The sequence below is a fragment of the Artemia franciscana genome, chromosome 11 (assembly GCF_032884065.1).
Source record: "Artemia franciscana chromosome 11, ASM3288406v1, whole genome shotgun sequence".
NCBI lineage: Eukaryota > Metazoa > Arthropoda > Branchiopoda > Anostraca > Artemiidae > Artemia > Artemia franciscana.
Genome location: NC_088873.1, coordinates 40,771,579 through 40,790,881, shown reverse-complemented (window position 1 = coordinate 40,790,881; position 19,303 = coordinate 40,771,579). Strand labels below are relative to the sequence as shown.

At 35.4% G+C, this 19,303-nt stretch overlaps 1 protein-coding gene across 2 annotated transcripts in view; it reads left to right on the top strand.

The window, feature by feature from the left end:
• LOC136033225 (fibropellin-1-like) overlaps positions 1 to 17,932 on the top strand; it is a 176,045-nt gene extending 158,113 nt beyond the window's left edge. The window contains exons 9-10 of one of the 2 annotated variants that reach the window (XM_065713938.1): positions 4,903 to 5,035; positions 15,750 to 17,932. In XM_065713938.1, the coding sequence (XP_065570010.1) occupies positions 4,903 to 5,035; positions 15,750 to 17,892 (2,276 nt within the window). In that variant the 3' untranslated portion in view covers positions 17,893 to 17,932. The remainder of the gene's footprint in view (positions 1 to 4,902; positions 5,036 to 15,749) is intronic. The other variant, XM_065713937.1, reaches the window with a different exon arrangement.
• Positions 17,933 to 19,303: the final 1,371 nt, after the last annotated feature.

The following is a 19,303-nucleotide window of genomic DNA, read 5'->3' as shown; positions in this document are numbered from 1 at the left end:
ATTTTTAGAACCCCTCATATGCGTAACAATCTCTGTTCGTTTTAAGTTTTAATGCTACTCCTTACTTTCAATTGAAAATCTTTTTCATGTTTATCTTTTCATTGCTTTTTTATAGTAATGCTAGAAAATCCCGCACCCTTTTCATTGAATTTCTCTCCCCCATGACATATTCCTCCAAGGAAAGATCCTCACACATAGGCCCCTCCCCTCAACCCCATCCCCAAACCAAAAAATCCCACTGAAAACGTCTGTACGCTTCCCAATAACCATTGCTGTATGTAAACGCTGGTCAAAGTTTGTAACTTGCAGCCCCTCCCCCGGGGACTGTGGGGGAGTAAGTAATCCCCAAAGACATAGTTGTTATGGTTTTCGACTATGCGGAACAAAATGGCTATCTCAAAATTTTGATCCGTTGACTTCGGGAAAAAATGAGCGTCGGAGGGGGCCTAGGTGCCCTCCAATTTTTTGGTCACTTAAAAAGGGCACTAGAACTTTTCATTTCCGTTAGAATGACCCCTCTTGCGACATTCTAGGACCACTTGGTCGATACGATGACCCCTGGGAAAAAAAACAACAAATAAACGCGCACCCGTGATCTGTCTTCTGGCAAAATATACGAAATTCCACATTTTGTAGATAGGAGCGTGAAATTTTTGCTATAGGGCTCTCTGATACACTGAATGCGATGGTGTGATTTTCGTTAAGATTCTTTGACTTTTAGGGGGTGTTTCATCCTATTTTCCAAAATAAGGCAAATTTTCTCAGGCTCGTAACTTTTGATGACAAAGATTAAATTTGATGAAAGTTACATATTTAGAATCAGCATGAAAATTCGATTCTTTTGATGCATCTTTTAGCATCAAAATTCCGTTTTTTTAGAGTTTCGTTTACTATTGAGCCGGGTCGCTCCTTACTACAGTTCGTTACCACGAACTGTTTGAAAGATGTATAATACTTTAAAACTATTTAATGCTCCAAATTAACGCCCTTGTGTCATTTTTGCAGAATTAATACAATAAGTCAAACTTTAGCCTCTGGAGCGAGTGTATGGGGGTGGTGGCTGAGAAGGGGAACTCCCCTCATATATGGAATGATTTCTGTTCGTTTGTGTTTTATGTTTCAATGCTGCTCTTTACTTTCATTTTGAATCGAATTAGTGTTTTATTTAATTTATTTTCGCTTTTAACACCATTTCCAAGATAAAAATATACGCAAGTAAGGACACCGGCTATTAGACCTAACTCTGTAAATCAAAATTTAAATTTTGCATTGCCTCGCTTCGAGAAAAAAACTCATTTCTTGAAATTCTGAAATTAAGAATAACTATCGAAAATGAACCATCGTCTCCACAAAATGGAAGGAACTTTCGTCCACTCAGGCCTCATACTGTACGCTTCGTCGTATGTTAGTCTAAATAAGAGGAGATTAAAGATTACTTTCTACTCTCCCTCCCTGAGGCCCTATTCTAAATTATCTGAACGCTCAATGGAAAGTTAAAAAATTTGGGCATAAGAACAAACTGTCGAGGTATCAGGCACCCACCCCTCCCTCACCTAAAAAAATAACTCGGCGGTCCTCCTCCCTAATAGCTGATGCGTCACCGTACATAATTTTTCCTTTTCCATAGATCTTTCTTTTCGCAAAAAAAGCGAAATTCCACGTTTTTATAGATAGGACCTTGAAACACTGCTGCAAGGTTCTCGGATATGCTGAATTTGATGGTGTGATTTTCACCAAGATCACTTGCCTTTTTGCAGGTGTGCTTCCCTTTTAGGAAAATCAGGCAAATTTGATCAGGCTTCAGGCTTTTTACGGATAATTTAAATTTCAGGAATTTTATATATTTGGAATCACCATAAAAAACCATTTCTTTTGATGTCTACATTGTTATTAAAATTATTTTATTAGAATTTCGGTTACTACTAGCCTGTGTCGCTACGTAATTGCAGCACACTACCGAGAACTGTTTGATTTATATGTTAAAAAGAAATCTAGAATTTCATAATTTTTTAACAAAAAATTTTGAAGTGCATTTCATCGTTATCTTGAAGGTTACGATATAATTACTCATACTTAGCTCAACCTAAATTAAAACAAAAAATACGACAAGTATCGCTTGTACTCAGAGTTTATAAATACCTAAAGAAGGTTTTCACAGCAAAACTTTGTACTAAAGATAATTTATCAAGATACATATTTCAAACATTTGAATGCTTTATCAAGAAAGATAACAATATTAATCATTTACTTTTTATGGTACTTGTATGATAAACCCCCTACCGCTCAAGTTGTTCATTTACTGACACATTGTAATTGACACATTGAACCGGTTTTTTTCGTTAGTCTCTTTCAGCTTAGCTTGAGACAAGACAAAGAGAAGTGACAGAATAGATGGAAAATATATAAATTGGGCCATATATTTGCACATTAGGGGGGGGGGGGGTAAAGTATTCGGACAAGCTCACAAATAGCGCATTTTATCAATAAAAACTAGAACACAAGAATTTATTTCCAATAGGGAGTGGGAGAACTTCAGAAAAATGCAGACGAATTATTCGAAAAATCTATAATATTATTGGGAAAATCTTATTGAAAAGATGTAAGAGTTTCTATCCCGTTTTTTTCTGAGCAATATTTACGAGCTAGTGGGACAGACTCAAAATTGTCATATTTTTTCAGCAGAGCCGTATCCAGGACTTTTTGGGGGGGAGGTTACAAAAAATTTGAGAGGGCTTACAAAAAAGCTTTAAAAAACACATCAAAAATATCTTTATATTCATTTTTGTTGCGTTTTTTTACAAGTCGGACAAACATTTCTAGGGGGGGGGGGGTCAAAACGTACGAAATAATGAACTTGCAGAAAGAGGAGGGGGCATATTCAGAAAAATACAGGAGAATTCTTTTAAAAATCTATGAAATCATTGGGAATATCGCGAAAACATTAATCTTTTTTAGGGAAAGAGGGTGGAAGGAGGATACAACCCCCGGTCTTCCTTCATTTGGAGGAACATGTTTGGACTAAGTGTGTAATATGGGTGCTACCTGGGGTGAAAGTTTCCATTTTATCATGGAAACGATCGTTTTTATTAAAGTGTCAGTTTAAAACATCTAAGCATTATGACAACAAATTCAACTTACCGTAAAGAGTTGGAGTTTGGTGAAGGCGACAGCCTCTCTCTTATCTAAAAGATAACGATTATATAGACCATAACAAATACGGTTAAATGAGCCGTTATTCTCTAGGTGTTATAATATATGATCTACAGTTGAAGTTAACACAATGAAGATCAATTATTCAAATTACTCAGAATTTGATAAACGAGCAGAAATGAAATCCTTTTCAAATCGAAAGTCAAACCAAAGCGAAGCCATTTTCGAACGAGGAAATAAAATCTTCTTCAAATTAAATAAAGAACAACATTCAGACTTTGACCGAATAGAGGCGATACTTGGGGACTCTACTAAGCGGCCGAGTGTAACCAAATGTATTCTTGTTTTTTTATTATTTTTATTAATTATCATTTTTATGATTTTTTTATTTCATTAAACTATAATAAATTATATAATATCTATTTATAATATCATTATACTGCAATATTATATATAATTTGTACACATATTTAGTATAATTATATATTTGTAATTTATTTATAATAATTTATTATATAATAAATTATTTTTATCTATTTTGAGTTCACTAAATCTATTTGTATCCATGTTTGAGACGAGCTGGTCTCCTTCACCCATCATTCTTTAAGTTAAAATTTGACATAGAAAATGAAATAACTTTTTTTCTGGATAGAACTTAGTAGGGCATACTGTATGCTTTCTGGCACGTTTTAACATACGGAGTTAGAAAGTACAACCAGATCTTGTCGATCTGACAATATTTTCATCCACATCTCTAAATATAATAAAATAAGTAAAATAAAATATAAGTAAAATGAGAACCGTGTTGAAGAGGCTGCTTATCGTCCATTAGGTTTCCCTATCTGTTTATGTAGTAAGAACAGAAAAAAGTCATATTCCCAGTTGACGTTTCTTCTCATTTTGATATTTGGTGAAGGGAGCACTACTTTTGATGGGTGTCCTCTTTAAAAACAAGAGCTAAGAGCTCATATGGCACTTGCGACGAGGCAAGAAGAGCTAAGAGCCAAGAGCTCATATGGTATGAGCTCTAAAAATTCTAAGAATGAATAGATTGATTTAAACGGAAAATCAGAGGCTTAATGCCGGTAAGGATTTGAAATAAGAGATCTGAGTCACGATGTCCTTCTAAATATCAAAATTCATTAAGATCCGATCACCCACTCGTAAGTTATAAATGCCTCATTTATTCTAATTTTTCCTCTCCCTTTTTCTTCTTCGTTTTCTCTTCTTTACGATTCTTTTTCTTCATTTTGTCAAGAGAATTAAACAGTTACAAATTGATAATAATATTACAAACAAAATATTCAAAAGAGGGACTCAAGCCCTTAAACATCCCTTTTGTTAAGCTCATGTCATAATAATAGTAATTGTACTTGTTTTCTCGTAAGAGAGGTGTAAGTCCTCAAATGCTGAAGCACCTTCGGCTGTTCCCTACTGTGTAAGGCAGACTTAAAATTAGGAATCTTGCCAAAATGCAAACAATAGATGCTTCATCCCATTTGGAAAACTACTAGACCAGGGGATTCCCGAAATGAAAATTTTAAATTTTCTAACAAACAAAATTGGGTGACTAAAAAGTCCTGAAAGTGTTATTTTTCTTCTTTTTTTTCAGTGCAGTGCTCGTAAACAAGAACTAAAGCTAATACATGTAAAGCTGCTTATTAAGTAACTTTTAGTTTTTTTGCATTTAGTCAGGTATTTTTGGTACTTTAAGTAGAGTACGGCAACACCGTAATATATTTTTTCCTCCAGCCTCCTGTGAAGATATAGGTGAAGGGAAATTTGAATGCTTGTGCCCAGAGGGATTCAGAGGAAATCGTTGTGAAGTAGAAGATCCATGCGCAACAATTTCAGAAATGTGCCTGAATGGAGGAACATGTGTAAGGTAAAAGAAATGAATATGTTAAATATTCAATTATTGTAGCCATTATAATAATATATTAGATATTTAATGTGTTAAATGCTTGTTAGACATTTTTTTCTGCAAAATAATCAAGCTTGCATAATTATATGGCCTTGTAATTATCATTTGCTTGGCCTTATTTTCTCAGATTTACCGTAGCAACCGTAACTGTAACTATGTAAAACAAATATTTATAATGACGAGGATTTTTTTTTTTATGAGGACAAAACAATTGCGAATTTCGCACCGAGCACTTTTCGAAAAAATCTTATTATTTGTTTTTACTAGTTTCACGACTTTCTTAGCGCCGTTCTAACGCTGCAACGGCTCTTTTAACTGTAATCTGTAATCTACTTTTACTAGTTTCACGACTTTCTTAGCGCCGTTCTAACGCTGCAACGGCTCTTTTAACTGGAATCTGTAATCTTTTAACTTTTTTTTTCATCAACATTGTTGACTTAAAATTTATTTTTGCAAGGTTTTGTCCACTAGCAAATAGGTTTTCTAGATTCTCACTAAAATCAGGCATTCAATATTCAAGTCGGAATATCAGCTTCCTAATGGCAACCTATTTAAACAGTAAATAAAATAGACGGCATGGGAGTAGATACTGACCAGTTAACTATTTGATTAAGTTGGAAAAGGGAAAAGGATTACGACAAAATTGAGAGATTTTTTAAATAGCTTTTAAATTAAATTTCAAAAAGTTTATTCAGTTAAATAAAATTTAAATAAAAAAGATTTTAAAATAAATCGGAATGCTTCAAGTAAATCCTCAGTGTAAACTTAATAGTAGACAAATAAGACTTTCTAAACACTATAAATTTTATCTCCAGTTTTGAACTGATTGAATGTAAAAAAAAATAAGACGAATTAAAAAAAAAAATCTAAATAAATCTAAAAAAAAATCTAAAATGAATCTAAAAAAAATATTCTAATTCAAGAAAAAAAACATATTTCCATTTAAAAATCAAATATAGCCTTCACACCTTAACGTTAAATTAAAAAGCAATGTTTAATGTTCAAATTCCAGAAATCGAAATGTTAGATTTAGCTTAATTTTTCATCAGATTCATCATTCCAGATTCTTTAAAAACACAGCGTTACAGATACAAGGTAAATATTAATTTCTTTAACATCTCTAGTAATACCATCAGACACAAACAGTCCTTGATTTTTATACCCTGATATTTGCACTTTTTTCTTATCAGTTCTTTTAAATAGTCTGAAATGACACTACTTGTAAAATGAACCTTTATTTATAGACTTGTAAGTTTGAATTTTCGTAACGTAAGTATAGGCAAATAAGAACTATCTGATAACTATCCAATAAAGTTTGTCATCTGGACTCATTATTCTTGTGGAAGAAATTAAGAAGAATCATTGCACTTGATAGAATGGTACTTGTAGTCTATTCGAAAGACACCCAAGAAATATAACAAAACATGATGATAAAATAATACTTTAGAAACAAAATCATGGAAACTTAACCAAAACTAAACCCCCTTCACCCTAATTTGCAGATACAAAGCACAAATTATACAAGTCCAGTGCAATCTGTCGAAGTTCAATGCATTGCATCATCCGTTACTTGTTTTTATGGCACTTGGTATCAAACAGTTCGTGGTAACGAACTGTAGTAAGGAGCGACCCGGCTCAATAGTAACCAAAACTCTAAAAAATGGAATTTTGATACCAATAGCTACATCAAAAGAATCGCATTTTAATGCTGGTTTTAAATATATAAGTTTCATCAAGTTTAGTCTTACCCATCAAAAGTTACGAGCCTGAGAAAATTTGCGTTATTTTAGAAAATAGGGGGAAACGCCCCCTAAAAGTCATAGAATCTAAACGAAAATCACACCGTCAGAATCAGCGTATCAGAGAACCCTACTGTAGAAGTTTCGAGCTCCTATCTACAAAAATGTGGAATTTTGCATTTTTTGCCAGAAGGCAGATCACGGATGCGTGTTTATTTGTTTTTTTGTTTTTTTTTGTTTTTTTTTTTTTTTTCTTTTTCCCAGGGGTGATTGTATCGACCCAGTTGTCCTAGAATGTTGCAAGAGGGCTCATTCTAACGGAAATGAAAAGTTCTAGTGCCCTTTTTAAGTGACCAAAAAAATTGGAGGGCACCTAGGCCCTCTCCCACGATAATTATTTTCCCAAAGTCAACGGATCAAAATTCTGAGATAGCCATTTTATTCAGCGTAGTCGAAACACCTTATAACTATGTCTTTGGGGACGACTTACTCCCCCAAAGTCCCCGTGGGAGGGGCAACAAGTTACAAACTTTGACCTGTGCTTACATATAGTAATGGTTATTGGGAAGTATACAGGCGTTTTCAGGAGGATTTTTTTTTTGGTTTGGGGGAGGGGTGGAGAAGAGGGGGATATGCTGGGGGAACTTTCCTTCGAGAATTTGTAATGGGAGAAGAAAATTTCCATGAAGGGAGAGCATGATTTACTAGCATTATTTAAAAAAAAAACAATTAAAAAATAAATGTGAAAAAGCTTTTTCAGCTGGAAGTAAGGAACAGCAATAAAACTTAAAACAAAGAGAAATTATTACCCATTTGAGGGGCTCACCTCCTTCTAATACCTCGCTCTTTACGCTAAAGTATTTTTAGTAATTTCAACTACTTATTCTACGGCTTTTGTGATTCAGGGGGTCATTCTTAATGAATTGGGATAAAATTTAAGCTTTAGTGTAAAGAGCGAGGTACTGACGATGGGGCGAATCCCCTCATATATGTAATAAAAACATGAGAATACAAAAGTTCTTTACGTAAGCTAATTTATAAGTTACGTAAATCTTTTACCAATAAAAAGATTCGTAAAAAATTAAAAGTTCTAGTTGCCTTTTTAATTAACCAAAAAATCGGAGGGCAACTAGGCTTCGTCCCCCGCTCTTTTTTTCTCAAAATCATTCGATCAAAATTATGAGAAAGCCATTGAGCCAAAAAAAAAATATGCAAATTTCGTTTTAATTATTCCTCTGCGGAGAGCCAAAATCAAAACATGCATTGATTCAAAAACGTTCAGAAATTAAATAAAAAAAAACAAGTTTTTTAACTGAAAGTAAGGAGCGACATTAAAACTTAAAACGCACAGAAATTACTTCGTATATGAAAGAGGCTGCCTCCTCATCGACGCCCCGCTCTTTACGCTAAAGTATTTTACTGTTTTAAAAAGAAGAATTGAGAGAAAGAGTCGAACTTTAGCGTAAAGAGCGGGGCGTTGATGAGGAAGCAGCCTCTTTCATATACGAAGTAATTTCTGTGCGTTTTAAGTTTTAATGTCGCTCCTTACATTCAGTTAAAAAACTTGTTTTTTTTATTTAATTAACCAAGTGACGTATAGCAATCGCAAATTCTGTCGGTCTGTCTGTCGGTCCCGCTTTTGCTACTTTGGGTAGTTGCAGGTAAGCTAGGACGATGAAATTTGGCAAGCATATCAGGAACCGGACCAGATTAAATTAGAAACAGTCGTTTTCCTGATTTGACCATCTGGGGGGGAGTGGGGGGGGCGGTTAATTCAGAAAAATAGAAAAAATGAAGTATTTTTAACTTATGAGCGGGTGATGGGATCTTAATGAAATTTGATGTTTGGAATCGGATCTGGTGACAATCTTGACCGAATCTGATGACATTGGGGGGAGTTAGAGGGGGGAAACCTAAAATCTTGGAAAACACTTAGAGCGGAGGGATCGGGATGGAACTTGATGGGAAAAATAAGCACAAGTCCCAGATACATGATTGACATAATTGGAACGGATCCGCTCTCTTTGGGGTAGTTGGGGGGGCGGGTAATTCTGAAAAATTAGAAAAAATGAGGTATTTTTAACTTACGAACGGGTGATCGGATCTCAATGAAATTTGATATTTAGAAGGATATTCTGTCTCAGAGCTCTTATTTTAAATCCCGACCAGATCTGGTGACATTTGGGGGAGTTGGGAGGGGGGAACCTAAAACTTGGAAAACACTTAGAGTGGAGGGATCAGGATGAAACTTGGTGGGAAAAATAAGCACAAGTCCTAGATACATGATTGACATAACCGGAACGTATCCGCTCTCTTTGGGGTAGTTGGGGGAGGGGTTAATTCTGAAAAATTAGAAAAAATGAGGTATTTTTAACTTACGAACAGTGATCGGGTCTCAATAAAATTTGATATTTAGAAGGATATCGTGTCTCAAAGCTCTCATTTTAAATCCTGATCGGATCTGGTGACATTTGGGGAAGTTTGGGGTGGGGGAACCTAAAATCATGGAAAACGCTTAGATTGGAGGGATCGGGATGAAAATTGGTGGGAAAAATAAGCAGAAGTCTTACATACGTGATTTACATAATTGGAACGGATCCACTCTAGTGGGGGGGGGGGGGTAATTCTGAAAAATAAGAAAAAATTACGCATTTTTAACTTACGAAGGAGTGATCGGATCTTCATAAAACTTCATATTTAGAAGGACCTCGTAACTCAGATCTCTTATTTTAAATCTCAACCAGATCAAGCGTAATTGGAGGGGGCAGTTGGGGGGACCGGAAATCTTAGAAAATACTTAAAGCGGTGAGATCAGGATGAAACTGGATGGGAAGAATAGAAACCTGTCTAAGATACGTGACTGACATAACCGGACCGGATCTGCTTTCTTTGGTGGAATTGGGGGAGGGGGGGGGGGGTAATTTTGAAAATTGAGGTATTTGTAACTTACGAAAGGGTGACCAGATCTTAATGAAATTTGACATTTAGAAGGATCTTGTGCTTTAAAGTCTAATTTTAAATTCCTACCAGATCCTGTGACATTGGGGGGAGTTGGAGGGGGAAACCAGAGTTCTTGGAAAATGTGAAAATTGGGGTATTTTTATCTTACGAATAGATGATCGGATCTTAATGAAATTTGATTTTTAGAAGGAATTCATGTCTCAGAGCTCTTATTTTAAATCCCGACCAGATCTTTTGACATTGGGGGGAGTTGGAGGGGGGAATCTTGGGAAAACACTTGGAGTGGAGGAATCGGGATGAAGCTTGGTGGATAGAATAAGCAAATATCCTTAATACGTGATTGACACAATCGTACTGGATTCGCTCTCTTTGGAGGAGTTGGGGGAGGGGTTCAGTGATTTGGCGATTCTGGTGCTTCTGGACGTGCTAGGACGATGAAAATTGGTACGCGTGTCAGGGAGCTGCACAATTTGACTTGATAAAGTCTTTTTCCCAGATTCGACCATCTGGGGGGCTAAAGGGAGAGGAAAAATTAGAAAAAATTAGGTATTTATAACTTACGAGTGGGTGATCGGATCTTAATGAATTTTGATATTTAGAAGGACATCGTGACTCAGAGCTCTTATTTTAAATCCTGACCGGCATTAAGCCTCCTATTTTCCTTTTTAAATCAATCTATTGATTCATAGAATTTTGTTAGAGCTCATACCATATGATCTCTTGGCTCTTAGCTCTTCTCGCCTCGTCACAAGTGCCATATGAGCTCTTAGCTCTTGTTATGGATCAGAAACTGGTTTTCTGAGATGTTACCTAAGCGTAATTCTTGAATGTATTTCCAGTCAAACAGTTCGTGGTAACGAACTGTAGTAAGGAGTGACCCGGCTCAATAGTAACTAAAACTCTAAAAATTGGAATTTTGATACCAATAGCTACATAAAAAAATCGTATTTTAATGCTGATTTTTAATATATGACTTTCATCAAGATTAGTCTGACCTATCAAAAGTTACGAGCCTGAGAAAATTTGTCTCTTTTTAGAAAATAGGGGAAAACACCCCCTAAAAGTCATACAATCTTAATGAAAGTCACACCATCAGATTCGACGTATCAGAGAACCTTATTGTAGAAGTTTCAAGCTCCTTTCTACAAAAATGTGGAATTTCGCATTTTTTGCCAGAAGACAAATCACGGATGCGTGTTTATTTTTTTGTTTTTTTTTCCCAGGAGTGATCGTACCGACCCAGTCGTCCTAGAATGTCGCAAGAGGGCTCATTCTAACGGAAATTAAAAGTTCTAGTGCCCTTTTTAGGTGACCGAAAAAATTGGAGGGCACCTAGGCCCCCTCCCACGCTCATTTTTCCCAAAAGTCACCGGATCAAAATTCTGAGATAGCCATTTTATTCACCATAGTCAAAAAACCTAATAACTATGTCTTTGGGGACGACTTACTACCCTGCAGTCTCCGTGGGAGGGGTTGCAAGCTACAAACCTTGACCTGTGTTTACATATAGTAATGGTTACTGGGAAGTGTACGGACGTTTTCAAGGGAATTTTTTTTGGTTTGGGAGGGAGAGTTGGGGTGGGGGGGGGGGGTTACGCGGGAGGATCTTTCCACGGAAAAACTTCTCATGGGGGAAGAGACTTTCAATGAAGGGGATGCAGGATTTTTTTGCATTATTTAAAAAAACAAGGAAAAAATAAATATGAGAAGTTTTTTCTACTGAAAGTGAGGAGCAGCATTAAAACTTAAAACGAGGAGAAATTATTGTGCATATGAGGGATTTACCTCCTCGTAATACCTCGCTCTTTACGCGAAAGTATTTTTAGTAATTTCAACTATTTATTCTACGGCCTTTGTGATTCAAGGGTCATTCTTAAGGAATTGGACAGAATTTAAGCTTTAGTGTAAAGAGCGAGGTATCGAAGAGGGGTGAACTCCCTCATATACGCAATAAAAATATACGAACATAGAAGTTCGTTAAGTTAGTTAATTCGTAAATTACGTATATTTTTTACTAATGAAAATGTTCGTAAAACAATTAAAAGTTCTAGTTGCCTTTTTAAGTAATCAAAAAATTAGAGGGCAGCTAGGCTTCCTCCCTCTCTTTTTTTCTCAAAATCTTCCGATTAAAACTATGAGAAAGCCGTTTAGCTAAAAAGAAAATTAACATGCAAATTTCGTTTTAATTATTTATGTGGGGAGAGCCAAGATCAAAACATGCATGAATTAAAAAACGTCCAGAAATTAAATTAAAAAAAAACAACTGTTTTTTTAAATGAAAGTAAGGAGCGACATCAAAACTTAAAACGAACAGAAATTACTCCGTATATGAAAGGGGCTTTTCTTCCTCAACGCCCCGCTCTTTACGCTAAAGGTTTTTCCTTTTAAAAAAAAAATAGAGCTAAGAGAAAGAGTCAAACTTTAACGTACAGAGGGAGGCGTTGAGGAGGAAAAGCCCCTTTCATATACGGAGTAATTTCTGTTCGTTTTAAGTTTTAATGTCGCTCCTTACTTTCATTTAAAAAAACTTATTTTTTTTATTTAATTACCAACAAGTACCGATAGAATCGACTATACTCTAAGGCTGGATCTAGGCAGTGGCATAATTTCACCAAAATACTTGGGGAGGGGGGATTGCAAAATTGGAGTGAATTTTCCTAAATCAAGTAACAATGAAAGTGAAAACTAAAAAATGGCCCATATATTACCATAAAGGCAAAGATATACTAAGATATAGTAAAGAAATCTGACTTTGTTCTGAACACTTGAATTATGCAGGCTTATCTTAGTTTTGACAAGATTTTTTGCAGAAATTAAATTTCAGCTCGGGAGACAAACTGAGGCCTAGGGGGAGGGGACACCTTGGGTCTGGAGGGGTAAGTGTCCCCCCTTGCCCAATAGCAAATGACGCCCCTGTATCTAGGGGGTGGGGTGAAAGATTGGGCAAGATAAAAAAAGAGGTAAAAATTTGATGAAAGAACAACTAGAGAAGTGGGTCTTTAAAGCAAATAAATTTACAGCATTTCTAATAAAGCCATTATGCAGCTTTTAAAACCAGTGGAAATAAACTAGAGTTCGATAAAACCAGCGCTATTAATAAATAACATATATGTAATAAATAATAAATACCGTTATTTTTCTTGGAAATACATTCAACTTTCACTCTAAATGAAAATTGCAATGCTTACAGTATTGAAGGCGTGGCAGGGGTTGGCATACTTTACATCCCCCCCCCCTTAAGAGAAAACCTAGATCCAGTGCTGCTAGGCTGAGCTGGTTTTTCTCATCAAAGTCTGGATGATTCTTTCGGTCTATTGTGCCTAAATTCATACCCTTTAAAATCAAAAAAGTATCGAAAGGACGAAATAATGATTTTCTTTGTACCAAAATTAGTAAGTAATGATCCGGGGAACCTTTACCCTTGACCTTCCTTTACCCTTTACGTTAAAGTATCCTTTACTAGGGATTATCATGCTATCTACATTATTTAATCGATTTTCCCGAGAACTGGAATTACTCTCCCCAGTTCTTATGCATTTAAATTTCTTTTAATTTCTAAGAAATAATTTAAACTAATTTATTTCTAAGTCAATTTAAATTAATTTGGTTTAATTTCGAGTTTATTTAAATTTAATTAATTTTTCATTTAAATTATCAAGCTGCTTTCTCGAGTTTAGATCTGAAGAGGGATAACCAGATTACTGAAGAGGTTTACTGGTACTCAGTCGTTGCTATTAGGTTTGATATTTATAACCTCCGGATTATAAAGACATACAAACTGGGTATATCATTCATATACATTTACTCACCTTCTAAGGAATTTACTTTCCTTGTTTTAATATTTGTCAAAATGCCAAGACAAACAGGGAGGCATACAGCTCTGATTGCTGGAACGAAGAAAGAAAGAATTGCTGGAAATACCTTGTTTGGCACTTTAAATACATTTGGTATTGTCTTCTCTGGGTACAGATGTACGCAGGAGGAGGAACCTTAATGTCTTCATCCCCAGAATTCAATATATTTCTGAATTTCTTGACACTTCTTACTCAAATTACAAATTAAATTGGCGTTTACTATCACCCCCCCCCCCCAAAAAAAAAAAATCAGCGTAGGTGTTTCTCATGGGAGGAGTACTGCTTCAATCGAAAACCGGTTTGTTGATTCCTTCAATCGAAGGCTCAATATAGGCTCTGCATAATACCTTATGATTCAACCAAGTAAGGATTTAGCGGGATATCCGACATTTTTGGCGTTTTAAGCTCTCCCGAAAGTGTAAAAAGAAAAGAAAAAGTCTAAAAAGAGCAAAGAAAAGTTGAAATTGTTGTTTCAAATATTTGAAAAAAAAAGTTTAATATATTTGCTTTTTTTAAAAATTTTTGTTTTAATTTTTTTCACAAAACATAATCAACAGCAATTATTTTTATAGATCCGTGAGAAATTGCCTCTAGGGCTCTTTCAAAAATAGTCCAAGTTGCCTTAACTGGGGATAAGTGAGGGTGAAGACATGATTTGATTATGAGAAGGTCAATCAAGTTGATAACTTCACTTACCCAGGTATTATTGTTCGTAAATAGGAAGGACGCAGTGAAGATATTAAATGTAGAATAACCAAGACCTACAGTGATTTTCACAGTTGAAAAAAGTTTGGAGCAATAGGAAGATAAATCTTCGAACCAAGATTAGAATAAAAGAAGCTACAGGGATGACAGTTGTCAAGCATTGCTCTGAAACATGGACGCTCTGAACAGAGGAGGATTTACTTGATGTTTCCCGGAGAAATCTTCTGCGGATTGTTTTGGGTACCCGTTTGATTGACCGTATTTCAAACAGCAAGCTGTACGAAGAATGCATTTCTATGCCACCTTTTAGGGCCACAATGAGAGAGAGATTGAGATGATGAGAACACGTTACGCAGATGAACGATGTCAAAATCCCGAAGATCGCCCTTTTTGGACAACCATTTAAGATCAAACGAAAATAAGGTCGTCCTCTAATGGGGTAGGAGGAGATCGTGAGGAAGGATTTAATGTAAATTGTAACTTCTTGGGATTTTGTAAAGAGGTAGGCTTTGAATAGATTTTTATAGACAAGGGACACGCCTCAGTTGGCTTAGTGCTGCGGGGGGTGGTTAGTAGTAGTAATAGTATTAGTGGTAGTAGAAGTAGTAGTAGTATAAGTAAGGCGTATACCCAAGGAAGTGAAACGTTATAAATTTCCAATAATTCTTATTCGAAAGAATAAAATAATTCTTTCCAATTATGTGGTTTCTCTTTCCTGTTATATCAGTTTTCTAATCAATTATAACATGTAATAAAGTGGCGAGATTTTTTCTTCAAATTAATATTTAAGGAAGAATTTTTATTTAATTAATATGTAGAATTAATATTTAATTAATTAGAATTAATATTAATTAATTAAAATTTAATAAATTAATATTAATTAATTAGCATTAATACTAATTAATAATAATTAATATTTAAGGAAGAAAGAGAAGAATCTCTTTTTAATTAAATGTTATTTATCATCATTATTTACCAATTATATTCCCATCAAAGAATTTCTGAACAAAACTTTTTTTTAAGTTTTTTTTTTAACAAAACCTTTTTCCTTATATATTCAAATATAAATTGCACTATAGGGGCACTATTGGAAATCTTGTAGTTGTCTTCGTTGCCCTCTGAAGAGCAGTGCTGATGCTCTTTGAACCCCTAAGAAATTATATTATTTTTTTCATCTTATGTGATATAAACATGAAAAACTTAATTTATTTGGCATAATTTTTGTTTTCGGATATATTGATTGACTTGGCTGAATTAATAGCGGAGACACTTGATAAGGATGTTTGTGTTTTCCTATTATTGTTCAAATAGCGAATTTAAGTTAAGTAAAAAGTAAACTGTCAATCAATGGACAAAAGATAATTTACGGATCTTACTCAGCATACATTGCTTGACTAACATGCATATATTTTGCAGCTCATCTGGTCTTGCCATCTGCATTTGCCCCGTTGGGTATGACGGGGAGCTATGTGAAATGAAAAATCCATGCTTCCATAACCCTTGTTCAAATTCAGGTGTCTGCCTTAGGGATGGTGAATCTTTCACGTGCAAGTGTCCACCACCATACATTGGTGACACCTGCAGAGATATTGACCCCTGTTGGAACCATTCATGCTCTAACAATGGAAAATGTGTGCCTGAAAATGGCCAGGTGACGTGCTTATGTAAAGAGGGATACATTGGTGAGGAATGCAATAATTTTGACCCTTGCTTTAATAACCCATGTCTTAACCATGGCAGCTGCCACAGATTTACTGACTCTGATTTTTCTTGTTCTTGCTCTAATGGTTATTATGGTGATAATTGTGAAGAGCACAATCCCTGCTTTTCGTTTACGTGCATGAACGGAGGTACTTGCTTTATAATCGATAATGAAGCTTTGTGCGTTTGTGGTGATGGTTTTACAGGTGATAGCTGTGAGTGGGCCAGGGATGATTTAAGTCCATATGTGACTGAAAGCGACTTCAAGCAGCTGAGACTTTATAGCACACTAGCTTCAAGTAGCAGCGAGACAAAATTTAATTTTTGTAAAATTTTTCCTAAATTTTCTAAGACAATGTCATGGTTATTTCTATTTGATGAATGTAAAAACGCCGATTTCTGTTTTGATGAACCTTGTAAAAATGGGGCTGAATGTAATAGAGAAGAAAAGACTTGTGACTGCAAGCCAGGTTTTGAAGGAGAATTATGTGAAGTGATAGATAAATGCTACAATTTCATATGTCTGAATGGGGGTACTTGCTCAGATATTTTTGAAACCGCTAAGTGCAACTGTCCCGAAGGATTTATTGGGCCAACTTGTGCTCATAAGAATTTGTGTAGCCCAAATCCATGTAAAAATAATGGAAAGTGTGCTCAGATAAATGAAAATATTGTGTGTACATGTCCACCGGAATATATTGATGACTTTTGTGAATTAATTGACCCGTGTATAGATGTAACCTGTCAGAATGGGGGAATTTGTCTAGTAGATGGCACTAATGCAGCTTGTGATTGTCCAGCGCAATTTGATGGAGTATTTTGTGAAATACTAAACCTATGCCACTCGAACCCCTGCGAAAATGGAGGTGAATGTGTCACTCACCAGGAGAATTATTCCTGTTCTTGCCCAAAAGGATTTAAAGGTAATAATTGTGAAATTTTAAATGTCTGCTTCAATGTCACATGCGAAAATAACGGAACATGCTTTGATTCAAACGGTGTTGCCACTTGTAAATGTGCTGCAAGTCATTTTGGGCCTATTTGTCAACTAGATAACCCTTGTTATTCCCATCCATGTCTAAATGATGGTTTATGCATATTGAGTAATGATAGCTATTCATGTTCATGCAAGGCGGGTTTTAAAGGAGATCTATGTCAAACAAAAGATGAATGCTTTAATGCAATATGCTTAAATGGTGGTTCTTGTGTAGAAGCAGATGGCACTAAAAATTGTAACTGTTTGCCTGGCTTTCAAGGTGATATCTGTGAAATGGCAGACGTTTGCCACAATGTCAGCTGCTTGAACGGTGGAGTATGTTCTGAAATTTGTCGGTGTCTTGAAGAAAATCCTCAGTCTTGTGAAGACTCTGATTGCTATTTTCAGCCTACTAAGTTTCAATGTGAATGTCTCTATGGTTATGAAGGGCAATTTTGTGAAGTTGTCAACTTCTGTGCAGCAAAACCGTGCGGGAACGGTGCAACTTGTGTTTCTGCTAGAGGTACTTTCCAATGCTTCTGCACCCCGGGTTACTCCGGAGAATTTTGCGAAATATCAGACCCTTGCTTTACCAGTCCATGCTTAAACCACGGTATTTGCCAAGCTAATAGCACTAACTACCAATGCTTATGCTTACCCGGGTTTTCTGGTAAATATTGTCAGATACATGATCCTTGTAGCCAAAGTCCGTGCCAGAATGATGGAAAATGTTTATTTAAAAATAGTGGTAGCTACAATTGTCATTGTCAAAAAGGATTTAAAGGTATGCCTATTCAATATTTGGCTTTATATAATTGGCGAGTGTCGGTAGCTCCAGAGAAAACCTATTTATCTGTATATATTTACCTACTAAAGGTGTAAAGTCTGTAAATAAGCTCACTTAGCTCGAATGGTAAAGTGTTAGATTTGGGTCATGGATTCAAAACCGATTTCAGGTTTTTTTCCATCAGCAAAAGCAAATTAATGAAAATTCACTTTCTTTTTGAGCAAAAAATTACAATTGCGGAAATAAAATTCTTTCTAAATCTCTCACAATTCTAAAATTCTCTTCTCAAATGAGTATTTCCAAAGTTGTAATTTTTGAAAGCCACTCTTTTGTTGTCTTTGAACTATCAAGTAGGAACTTTCAGGAAGAGTTTTTCTCGGTGGGTAAGGGCAATATGACTTTTATTTTTCTCTTGGGGGAGGGGGGAGTTGTTTTAATTTTTTCCCCCGAGAGGGACAAACTTTCGTTCTGTAATCATTGTAAATAGTCTGTTGCAAAGCTATGTTTTTTTATGCCAGTTGTCCAACAGGTTGTTTGCAAGTAAATTATTGAATAATAATTCTATATTATTGAATAATATATTATTGAATAATATATTATTATTGAATAATAATTCTTTCTAGCACGCTTAGCACTCGTAGGCTATTTATTCTATGTAGTAGCTCAATTAAAACCTATTCTACCCCTAAAGAGGCATCTTTCATGACGCCTGGAAATATCAATTATAATATAGTATAAATATAATATAATATAATATAAATTGATATATTTTATTTATTCTTAAATAGCCTATTAATTGTATGATAAGAGTGCGCGTTTTTTTACTTTCTATGTGACTTATATTCTTTCAATTTAATTCATCAATGTTTGAACAAAGTACATTTCCTAAAAAAAATTTTGCACATCTATATCCTCCACAGAATGTCCGCCCAAATGATTCCCCACCCAGTAACTGCTAATCTTTTTAGAATTTTTCACCCACCTCCACTCAGACATCATAACCACTCAGAATTACTCAAGGGAGAAAATAATTAGGAGTGGATCAGCCACGTACGTAGGGGGGGGGGGCTATGAGACTCTCTCCCGAAAAAATCCTGTTATTTTTGAATTACTGGGCACTTTCTGACAAATTATTGAACTTGTTGGTTTTTTTATGACTTTCGTCCCTGGAAACTATTTTCTTATTCCCCCCTCCTGAAAAAAAATTCTATATACATTCCTGGGACTTATGGTCCTGTATGTTCCGCACGTAAAAAATATTTACCCACCTGTACCTAGACGTCATACCCCCCCCCCCCCCCCCAGGATTACTCACGGATGAAAATAATGAGGAATAAATAAGAGGCGCGTGTAGGGTGCCTCGGAATGCTCAATAAGCAGCTGTAATTCGTTCTTTTCTTGATAGAAAATTCCTAATGAATTTATCTATGAGGATAAGTAAAAAATCTTCCTGTTATAACCTTTCTTAAATAGTACTATGAACCTGCAAGATTTCTAACTCTAATA